At 41.3% G+C, this 12,500-nt stretch overlaps 1 protein-coding gene across 1 annotated transcript in view; it reads left to right on the forward strand.

Moving 5' to 3' along the window:
• LOC123735229 (unconventional myosin-XV-like) overlaps window positions 1-12,500 on the forward strand; it is a gene marked incomplete at its 3' end in the record, with an annotated part of 44,130 nt that overhangs the window by 19,391 nt on the left and 12,239 nt on the right. The window contains exons 9-10 of the mRNA XM_045712985.1: window positions 1,554-1,684; window positions 9,007-9,102. Of these exons, the coding sequence (XP_045568941.1) occupies window positions 1,554-1,684; window positions 9,007-9,102 (227 nt within the window). The remainder of the gene's footprint in view (window positions 1-1,553; window positions 1,685-9,006; window positions 9,103-12,500) is intronic.

Genomic DNA, 12,500 nt, shown 5'->3' on the forward strand with positions numbered 1-12,500 from the left:
CTGGTCCGTCTCCTCACGTCTCTCTGGTCCGTCTCCTCACATCTCTCTGGTCCGTCTCCTCACATCTCTCTGGTCCATCTCCTCACATCTCTCTGGTCCATCTCCTCACATCTCTCTGGTCCGTCTCCCCACATCTCTCTGACTCTCTCTGGTCCGTCTCCTCACATCTCTCTGGTCCATCTCCTCACGTCTCTCTGGTCCGTCTCCTCACATCTCTCTGGTCCATCTCCTCACGTCTCTCTGGTCCGTCTCCTCACGTCTCTCTGGTCCGTCTCCTCACATCTCTCTGACTCTCTCTGGTCCGTCTCCTCACGTCTCTCTGACTCTCTCTGGTCCGTCTCCTCACATCTCTCTGGTCCGTCTCCTCACATCTCTCTGGTCCATCTCCTCACATCTCTCTGACTCTCTCTGGTCCGTCTCCTCACGTCTCTCTGGTCCGTCTCCTCACGTCTCTCTGGTCCATCTCCTCACATCTCTCTGTCTAGCTCTGGTCCATCTCCTCACATCTCTCTGACTCTCTCTGGTCCGTCTCCTCACATCTCTCTGGTCCATCTCCTCACATCTCTCTGACTCTCTCTGGTCCATCTCCTCACATCTCTCTATCTCTCTCTGGTCCATCTCCTCACATCTCTCTGGTCCATCTCCTCACATCTCTCTGGTCCGTCTCCTCACATCTCTCTGGTCCATCTCCTCACATCTCTCTGGTCCATCTCCTCACATCTCTCTGACTCTCTCTGGTCCGTCTCCTCACATCTCTCTGGTCCATCTCCTCACATCTCTCTGGTCCGTCTCCTCACATCTCTCTGGTCCATCTCCTCACATCTCTCTGGTCCATCTCCTCACATCTCTCTGTCTAGCTCTGGTCCATCTCCTCACATCTCTCTGACTCTCTCTGGTCCATCTCCTCACATCTCTCTGGTCCATCTCCTCACATCTCTCTGGTCCATCTCCTCACATCTCTCTGTCTAGCTCTGGTCCATCTCCTCACATCTCTCTGACTCTCTCTGGTCCGTCTCCTCACATCTCTCTGTCTAGCTCTGGTCCATCCCCTCACATCTCTCTGGTCCATCTCCTCACATCTCTCTGTCTAGCTCTGGTCCATCTCATCACATCTCCCTGTTTAGCTCTGGTCCATCTCCCCACATCTCTCCCTCTAGCTCTGGTCCATGCTGAGAGTCTAGCTCTAGTCCATCTCCTCACGTCTCTCTGTGTGTCTAGGTGGCAGACAGCTCCATGCTGAGAGTCTAGCTCTGGTCCATCTCCTCACGTCTCTCTGTGTGTGTAGGTGGCAGACAGCTCCATGCTGAGAGTCTAGCTCTGGTCCATCTCCTCACGTCTCTCTGTGTGTCTAGGTGGCAGACAGCTCCATGCTGAGAGTCTAGCTCTGGTCCATCTCCTCACGTCTCTCTGTGTGTGTAGGTGGCAGACAGCTCCATGCTGAGAGTCTAGCTCTGGTCCATCTCCTCACGTCTCTCTGTGTGTGTAGGTGGCAGACAGCTCCATGCTGAGAGTCTAGCTCTGGTCCATCTCCTCACGTCTCTCTGTGTGTGTAGGTGGCAGACAGCTCCATGCTGAGAGTCTAGCTCTGGTCCAGGCACCACACATCCCTGAGGAGAACCAGCTGACTCTGCCGCTGGACATCAACAACAACCCCTTCAGCCGCTACGTACAGCTGCACTTCAGGGTAACTCACCCCTCATTCAATCCCATACAATTCAATTCAATACTCTGTCTCTACTCACCCCTCATTCAATCCCATACAATTCAATTCAATACTCTCTGTCTGTTCACACCCCTCATTCAATCCCATACAATTCAATTCAATACTCTGTCTCTACTCACCCCTCATTCAATCCCATACAATTCAATTCAATACTATCTGTCTGTTCACACCCTCATTCAATCCCATACAATTCAATTCAATACCTTCTGTCTCTACTCACCCCTCATTCAATCCCATACAATTCAATACCTTGTGTCTGTACTCACCCCTCATTCAATCCCATACAATTCAATACCTTGTGTCTGTACTCACCCCTCATTCAATCCCATACAATTCAATACCTTCTGTCTCTACTCACCCCTCATTCAATCCCATACAATTCAATACCTTCTGTTTATACTCACCCCTCATTCAATCCCATACAATTCAATTCAATACCTTCTTTTTCTACTCACCCCTCATTCAATCCCATACAATTCAATCCCATACTCTCTGTCTGTTCACACCCCTCATTCAATCCCATACAATTCAATTCAATACCTTCTGTCTCTACTCACCCCTCATTCAATCCCATACAATTCAATTCAATACTCTGTCTCTACTCACCCCTCATTCAATCCCATACAATTCAATTCAATACCTTCTGTCTGTACTCACCCCTCATTCAAATCAATTCAATTAAAATTTCTATCTCTGTACATTCTATTTCATTCAATTCAAATTCCAGGTCTGTCTTTCAATTCAGAGGCAATTCAATTCCTCTCAAGTCCCATTTCAATATTATCCCCGACATTTACACAAATTCCAGGCCAATACAGACAGCCTAGCTATATTGGAGATATAGAAATACAGACAGCCTAGCTATATTGGAGATATAGAAATACAGACAGCCTAGCTATATTGGAAATACAGACAGCCTAGCTATATTGGAAATATAGAAATACAGACAGCCTAGCTATATTGGATATATAGAAATACAGACAGCCTAGCTATATTGGAAATATAGAAATACAGACAGCCTAGCTATATTGGATATATAGAAATACAGACAGCCTAGCTATATTGGAGATATAGAAATACAGACAGCCTAGCTATATTGGAAATATAGAAATACAGACAGCCTAGCTATATTGGAAATATAGAAATACAGACAGCCTAGCTATATTGGAAATATAGAAATACAGAAAGCCTAGCTATATTGGAAATACAGACAGCCTAGCTATATTGGAGATATAGAAATACAGACAGCCTAGCTATATTGGAGATATAGAAATACAGACAGCCTAGCTATATTGGAGATATAGAAATACAGACAGCCTAGCTATATTGGAAATACAGACAGCCTAGCTATATTGGATATATAGAAATACAGACAGCCTAGCTATATTGGATATATAGAAATACAGACAGCCTAGCTATATTGGAAATATAGAAATACAGACAGCCTAGCTATATTGGATATATAGAAATACAGACAGCCTAGCTATATTGGATATATAGAAATACAGACAGCCTAGCTATATTGGATATATAGAAATACAGACAGCCTAGCTATATTGGAAATATAGAAATACAGACAGCCTAGCTATATTGGATATATAGAAATACAGACAGCCTAGATATATTGGAAATACAGACAGCCTAGCTATATTAGAAATATAGAAATACCGACAGCCTAGCTATATTGGATATATAGAAATACAGACAGCCTAGCTATATTGGAAATATAGAAATACAGACAGCCAGGCTATATTGGAAATACAGACAGCCTAGCTATATTGGATATATAGAAATACAGACAGCCTAGCTATATTGGAAATATAGAAATACCGACAGCCTAGCTATATTGGAGATATAGAAATACAGACAGCCTAGCTATATTGGATATATAGAAATACAGACAGCCTAGCTATATTGGAAATATAGAAATACAGACAGCCTAGCTATATTGGATATATAGAAATACAGACAGCCTAGCTATATTGGAAATACAGACAGCCTAGCTATATTGGAGATATAGAAATACCGACAGCCTAGCTATATTGGAGATATAGAAATACAGACAGCCTAGCTATATTGGAGATATAGAAATACAGACAGCCTAGCTATATTGGAAATATAGAAATACAGACAGCCTAGCTATATTGGATATATAGAAATACAGACAGCCTAGCTATATTGGATATATAGAAATACAGACAGCCTAGCTATATTGGAAATACAGACAGCCTAGCTATATTGGATATATAGAAATACAGACAGCCTAGCTATATTGGATATATAGAAATACAGACAGCCTAGCTATATTGGAGATATAGAAATACAGACAGCCTAGCTATATTGGAAATATAGAAATACAGACAGCCTAGCTATATTGGAAATATAGAAATACAGACAACCTAGCTATATTGGAAATATAGAAATACAGACAGCCTAGCTATATTGGAAATACAGACAGCCTAGCTATATTGGAGATATAGAAATACAGACAGCCTAGCTATATTGGAGATATAGACAGCCTAGCTATATTGGAAATATAGAAATACAGACAGCCTAGCTATATTGGAGATATAGAAATACAGACAGCCTAGCTATATTGGATATATAGAAATACAGACAGCCTAGCTATATTGGAAATATAGAAATACAGACAGCCTAGCTATATTGGAAATATAGAAATACAGACAGCCTAGCTATATTGGATATATAGAAATACAGACAGCCTAGCTATATTGGAAATATAGAAATACAGACAGCCTAGCTATATTGGAAATACAGACAGCCTAGCTATATTGGATATATAGAAATACAGACAGCCTAGCTATATTGGATATATAGAAATACAGACAGCCTAGCTATATTGGAAATACAGACAGCCTAGCTATATTGGAAATACAGACAGCCTAGCTACATTGGAAATACAGACAGCCTAGCTATATTGGAGATATAGAAATACAGACAGCCTAGCTATATTGGAAATACAGACAGCCTAGCTATATTGGAAATACAGACAGCCTAGCTACATTGGAAATACAGACAGCCTAGCTACATTGGAAATACAGACAGCCTAGCTATATTGGAAATATAGAAATACAGACAGCCTAGCTATATTGGAAATACAGACAGCGTAGCTACATTGGAAATATAGAAATACATACAGCCTAGCTATATTGGAAATACAGACAGCCTAGCTATATTGGAGATATAGAAATACAGACAGCCTAGCTATATTGGAGATATAGAAATACAGACAGCCTAGCTATATTGGATATATAGAAATACAGACAGCCTAGCTATATTGGAAATATAGAAATACAGACAGCCTAGCTATATTGGAAATATAGAAATACAGACAGCCTAGCTATATTGGATATATAGAAATACAGACAGCCTAGCTATATTGGAAATATAGAAATACAGACAGCCTAGCTATATTGGAAATACATACAGCCTAGCTATATTGGATATATAGAAATACAGACAGCCTAGCTATATTGGAAATACAGACAGCCTAGCTATATTGGATATATAGAAATACAGACAGCCTAGCTATATTGGAAATACATACAGCCTAGCTATATTGGAAATACAGACAGCCTAGCTATATTGGATATATAGAAATACAGACAGCCTAGCTATATTGGAAATACAGACAGCCTAGCTATATTGGATATATAGAAATACAGACAGCCTAGCTATATTGGAAATACAGACAGCCTAGCTATATTGGATATATAGAAATACAGACAGCCTAGCTATATTGGATATATAGAAATACAGACAGCCTAGCTATATTGGAAATACAGACAGCATAGCTATATTGGAAATACAGACAGCCTAGCTATATTGGAAATATAGAGATACAGACAGCCTAGCTATATTGGATATATAGAAATACAGACAGCCTAGCTATATTGGATATATAGAAATACAGACAGCCTAGCTATATTGGAGATATAGAAATACAGACAGCCTAGCTATATTGGATATATAGAAATACAGACAGCCTAGCTATATTGGAAATATAGAGATACAGACAGCCTAGCTATATTGGAAATCCAGACAGCATAGCTATATTGGAAATATAGAAATACAGACATCCTAGCTATATTGGAAATACAGACAGCCTAGCTATATTGGAGATATAGAAATACAGACAGCCTAGCTATATTGGAAATACAGACAGCCTAGCTATATTGGAAATATAGAAATACAGACAGCCTAGCTATATTGGAAATACAGACAGCCTAGCTATATTGGAAATATAGAAATACAGACTATAGAAATACAGACAGCCTAGCTATATTGGATATATAGAAATACAGACAGCCTAGCTATATTGGAAATACAGACAGCCTAGCTATATTGGAAATACAGACAGCCTAGCTACATTGGAAATATAGAAATACAGACAGCCTAGCTATATTGGAAATACAGACAGCCTAGCTATATTGGAGATATAGAAATACAGACAGCCTAGCTATATTGGAAATATAGAAATACAGACAGCCTAGCTACATTGGAAATACAGACAGCCTAGCTATATTGGAAATACAGACAGCCTAGCTATATTGGAAATACAGACAGCCTAGCTATATTGGAAATACAGACAGCCTATCTATATTGGAAATACAGACAGCCTAGCTACATTGGAAATACAGACAGCCTAGCTATATTGGAAATACAGACAGCCTAGCTACATTGGAAATACAGACAGCCTAGCTATATTGGAAATACAGACAGCCTAGCTATATTGGAGATATAGAAATACAGACAGCCTGGCTATATTGGAAATACAGACAGCCTAGCTATATTGGAAATACAGACAGCCTAGCTACATTGGAAATACAGACAGCCTAGCTACATTGGAAATACAGACAGCCTAGCTATATTGGAAATATAGAAATACAGACAGCCTAGCTATATTGGAAATACAGACAGCCTAGCTACATTGGAAATATAGAAATACATACAGCCTAGCTATATTGGAAATACAGACAGCCTAGCTATATTGGAGATATAGAAATACAGACAGCCTAGCTATATTGGAGATATAGAAATACAGACAGCCTAGCTATATTGGAAATACAGACAGCCTAGCTATATTGGAGATATAGAAATACAGACAGCCTAGCTATATTGGAAATACAGACAGCCTAGCTATATTGGACATATAGAAATACAGACAGCCTAGCTACATTGGAAATACAGACAGCCTAGCTATATTGGAAATACAGACAGCCTAGCTACATTGGAAATACAGACAGCCTAGCTACATTGGAAATACAGACAGCCTAGCTACATTGGAAATACAGACAGCCTAGCTATATTGGAAATACAGACAGCCTAGCTACATTGGAAATACAGACAGCCTAGCTATATTGGAAATACAGACAGCCTAGCTATATTGGAAATACAGACAGCCTAGCTATATTGGAAATACAGACAGCCTAGCTACATTGGAAATATAGAAATACATACAGCCTAGCTATATTGGAAATACAGACAGCCTAGCTATATTGGAGATATAGAAATACAGACAGCCTAGCTATATTGGAGATATAGAAATACAGACAGCCTAGCTATATTGGAAATACAGACAGCCTAGCTATATTGGAGATATAGAAATACAGACAGCCTAGCTATATTGGAAATACAGACAGCCTAGCTATATTGGAGATATAGAAATACAGACCGCCTAGCTACATTGGAAATACAGACAGCCTAGCTATATTGGAAATACAGACAGCCTAGCTATATTGGAAATACAGACAGCCTAGCTACATTGGAAATACAGACAGCCTAGCTATATTGGAAATACAGACAGCCTAGCTATATTGGAAATACAGACAGCCTAGCTATATTGGAAATACAGACAGCCTAGCTATATTGGAAATACAGACAGCCTAGCTATATTGGAGATATAGAAATACAGACAGCCTAGCTATATTGGAAATATAGAAATACCGACAGCCTAGCTATATTGGAAATACAGACAGCCTATCTATATTGGAAATACAGACAGCCTAGCTACATTGGAAATACAGACAGCCTAGCTATATTGGAAATACAGACAGCCTAGCTATATTGGAAATACAGACAGCCTAGCTATATTGGAAATACAGACAGCCTAGCTACATTGGAAATACAGACAGCCTAGCTATATTGGAAATACAGACAGCCTAGCTACATTGGAAATACAGACAGCCTAGCTACATTGGAAATACAGACAGCCTAGCTATATTGGAAATACAGACAGCCTAGCTATATTGGAAATACAGACAGCCTAGCTATATTGGAAATACAGACAGCCTAGCTACATTGGAAATACAGACAGCCTAGCTATATTGGAAATACAGACAGCCTAGCTACATTGGAAATACAGACAGCCTAGCTATATTGGAAATACAGACAGCCTAGCTACATTGGAAATACAGACAGCCTAGCTACATTGGAAATACAGACAGCCTAGCTACATTGGAAATACAGACAGCCTAGCTACATTGGAAATACAGACAGCCTAGCTACATTGGAAATACAGACAGCCTAGCTATATTGGAAATACAGACAGCCTAGCTATATTGGAAATACAGACAGCCTAGCTATATTGGAAATACAGACAGCCTAGCTATATTGGAAATACAGACAGCCTAGCTATATTGGAAATACAGACAGCCTAGCTACATTGGAAATACAGACAGCCTAGCTATATTGGAAATACAGACAGCCTAGCTATATTGGAAATACAGACAGCCTAGCTACATTGGAAATACAGACAGCCTAGCTACATTGGAAATACAGACAGCCTAGCTACATTGGAAATACAGACAGCCTAGCTATATTGGAAATACAGACAGCCTAGCTATATTGGAAATACAGACAGCCTAGCTACATTGGAAATACAGACAGCCTAGCTATATTGGAAATACAGACAGCCTAGCTATATTGGAAATACAGACAGCCTATCTATATTGGAAATACAGACAGCCTAGCTATATTGGATATATAGAAATACAGACAGCCTAGCTATATTGGATATATATAACTTTGTCCATTCATTCCATTAACTGGGAAATGTAAAAATATTCAATTCTAATTCAATTCCAAAGATTAAATGTTTTACAATTTAAAAATTAAATTTCATTTCAGAAAGTCCAAACACAGTCTATAATTCTAATTAGATTCCAAAACTTGAAGACGGTTGAGATTTGACACCAACCTCGACCTACACATGTCTAATCTCCAGGGTCTGACCCCTGACCCCTGACCCCTGACCCTTTTAGGAGCCTATGTTTGGGATGCTAACGGTTCCCTTGGAGACGACCCTGACGTGTATGGACGAGGACCTCCGACAGGAAGCTCTGGAGGTGTTCGTTATGGTGAGTCCTGTTCGTTATGGTGAGTCCTGTTCATTATGGTGAGTCCTGTTCATTATGGTGAGTCCTGAGTCCTGTTCATTATGGTGAGTCCTGTTCATTATGGTGAGTCCTGAGTCCTGTTCATTATGGTGAGTCCTGTTCATTATGGTGAGTCCTGTTCGTTATGGTGAGTCCTGTTCGTTATGGTGAGTCCTGTTCATTATGGTGAGTCCTGTTCGTTATGGTGAGTCCTGTTCATTATGGTGAGTCCTGAGTCCTGTTCATTATGGTGAGTCCTGAGTCCTGTTCGTTATGGTGAGTCCTGTTCATTATGGTGAGTCCTGTTCGTTATGGTGAGTCCTGTTCATTATGGTGAGTCCTGTTCGTTATGGTGAGTCCTGTTCATTATGGTGAGTCCTGTTCGTTATGGTGAGTCCTGTTCATTATGGTGAGTCCTGTTCATTATGGTGAGTCCTGTTCATTATGGTGAGTCCTGAGTCCTGTTCATTATGGTGAGTCCTGTTCATTATGGTGAGTCCTGATGGTGAGTCCTGTTCATTATGGTGAGTCCTGTTCGTTACGGTGAGTCCTGTTCATTATGGTGAGTCCTGTTCGTTATGGTGAGTCCTGTTAGTTATGGTGAGTCCTGTTCATTGTGGTGAGTCCTGTTCATTATGGTGAGTCCTGTTCGCTACGGTGAGACCTGTTCATTAAGGTGAGTCCTGTTCGTTATGGTGAGTCCTGTTCGTTATGGTGAGTCTTGTTCATTATGGTGAGTCCTGTTCGTTATGGTGAGTCCTGTTCATTATGGTGAGTCCTGTTCATTATGGTGAGTACTGAGTCCTGTTCATTATGGTGAGTCCTGTTCATTATGGTGAGTCCTGAGTCCTGTTCATTATGGTGAGTCTTGTTCATTATGGTGAGTCCTGTTCATTATGGTGAGTCCTGTTCATTTTGGTGAGTCCTGTTTATTATGGTGAGTCCTGAGTCCTGTTCATTATGGTGAGTCCTGTTCATTATGGTGAGTCCTGTTCGTTATGGTGAGTCCTGTTCATTATGGTGAGTCCTGAGTCCTGTTCATTATGGTGAGTCCTGAGTCCTGTTCGTTATGGTGAGTCCTGTTCATTATGGTGAGTCCTGTTCATTATGGTGTGTCCTGTTCGTTATGGTGAGTCCTGTTCGTTATGGTGAGTCCTGTTAATTATGGTGAGTCCTGAGTCCTGTTCATTATGTTGAGTCCTGAGTCCTGTTCATTATGGTGAGTCCTGTTCATTATGGTGAGTCCTGAGTCCTGTTCATTATGGTGAGTCCTGTTCATTATGGTGAGTCCTGTTCATTATGGTGAGTCCTGTTCATTATGGTGAGTCCTGTTCATTATGGTGAGTCCTGTTTATTATGGTGAGTCCTGATGGTGAGTCCTGTTCATTACGGTGAGTCCTGTTCATTATGGTGAGTCCTGTTCGTTATGGTGAGTCCTGTTCATTATGGTGAGTCCTGTTCATTATGGTGAGTCCTGTTCGTTATGGTGAGTCTTGTTCATTATGGTGAGTCCTGTTCATTATGGTGAGTCCTGTTCGTACGGTGAGTCCTGTTCATTATGGTGAGTCCTGCTCGTTATGGTGAGTCCTGTTCATTATGGTGAGTCCTGTTCGTTACGGTGAGTCCTGTTAATTATGGGGAGTCCTGTTCGTTATGGTGAGTCCTGTTCGTTATGGTGAGTCCTGTTCGTTATGGTGAGTCTTGTTCATTATGGTGAGTCCAGTTCGTAACGGTGAGTCCTGTTCATTATGGTGAGTCCTGTTCATTATGGTGAGTCCTGTTCATTATGGTGAGTCCTGAGTCCTGTTCATTATGGTGAGTCCTGTTCATTATGGTGAGTCCTGATGGTGAGTCCTGTTCGTTATGGTGAGTCTTGTTCATTATGGTGAGTCCTGTTCGTTACGGTGAGTCCTGTTCATTATGGTGAGTCCTGTTCGTTATGGTGAGTCCTGAGTCCTGTTCATTATGGTGAGTCCTGAGTTCTGTTCATTATGGTGAGTCCTGTTCATTATGGTGAGTCTTGTTCATTATGGTGAGTCCTGTTCGTTATGGTGAGTCCTGTTCGTTATGGTGAGTCTTGTTCATTATGGTGAGTCCTGTTCGTTATGGTGAGTCCTGTTCATTATGGTGAGTCCTGATGGTGAGTCCTGTTCATTATGGTGAGTCCTGTTCGTTATGGTGAGTCCTGTTCATTATGGTGAGTCCTGATGGTGAGTCCTGTTCATTATGGTGAGTCCTGTTCGTTATGGTGAGTCCTGTTCATTATGGTGAGTCTTGTTCATTATGGTGAGTCCTGTTCGTTATGGTGAGTCCTGTTCATTATGGTGAGTCCTGATGGTGAGTCCTGTTCATTATGGTGAGTCCTGTTTGTTATGGTGAGTCCTGTTCATTATGGTGAGTCCTGTTCGTTATGGTGAGTCCTGTTCATTATGGTGAGTCCTGTTCGTTATGGTGAGTCCTGATGGTGAGTCCTGTTCGTTATGGTGAGTCCTGTTCGTTACGGTGAGTCCTGTTCATTACGGTGAGTCCTGTTCATTATGGTGAGTCCTGTTCATTATGGTGAGTCCTGTTCGTTATGGTGAGTCCTGTTCGTTATGGTGAGTCCTGTTCATTATGGTGAGTCCTGTTCGTTATGGTGAGTCCTGTTCGTTATGGTGAGTCCTGTTCGTTACGGTGAGTCCTGTTCATTATGGTGAGTCCTGATGGTGAGTCCTGTTCGTTATGGTGAGTCCTGTTCATTATGGTGAGTCCTGATGGTGAGTCCTGTTCGTTATGGTGAGTCCTGTTCGTTATGGTGAGTCCTGTTCGTTATGGTGAGGCCTGTTCATTATGGTGAGTCCTGTTCATTATGGTGAGTCCTGTTCGTTATGGTGAGTCCTGTTCATTATGGTGAGTCCTGTTCGTTATGGTGAGTCCCGTTCATTATGGTGAGTCCTGTTCGTTATGGTGAGTCCTGTTCGTTATGGTGAGTCCTGTTCATTATGGTGAGTCCTGTTCGTTATGGTGAGTCCTGTTCATTATGGTGAGTCCTGTTCGTTATGGTGAGGCCTGTTCATTATGGTGAGTCCTGTTCATTATGGTGAGTCCTGTTCGTTATGGTGAGTCCTGATGGTGAGTCCTGTTCATTATGGTGAGTCTTGTTCGTTATGGTGAGTCCTGTTCATTATGGTGAGTCCTGTTCATTATGGTGAGTCCTGTTCGTTATGGTGAGTCCTGTTCGTTATGGTGAGGCCTGTTCATTATGGTGAGTTCTGTTCATTATGGTGAGTCCTGATGGTGAGTCCTGTTCATTATGGTGAGTCCTGTTCATTATGGTGAGTCCTGTTCATTATGGTGAGTCCTGTTCATTATGGTGAGTCCTGTTCGTTATGGTGAGTCCT

Source organism: Salmo salar, unplaced genomic scaffold, assembly GCF_905237065.1.
Source record: "Salmo salar unplaced genomic scaffold, Ssal_v3.1, whole genome shotgun sequence".
Taxonomy (NCBI): domain Eukaryota; kingdom Metazoa; phylum Chordata; class Actinopteri; order Salmoniformes; family Salmonidae; genus Salmo; species Salmo salar.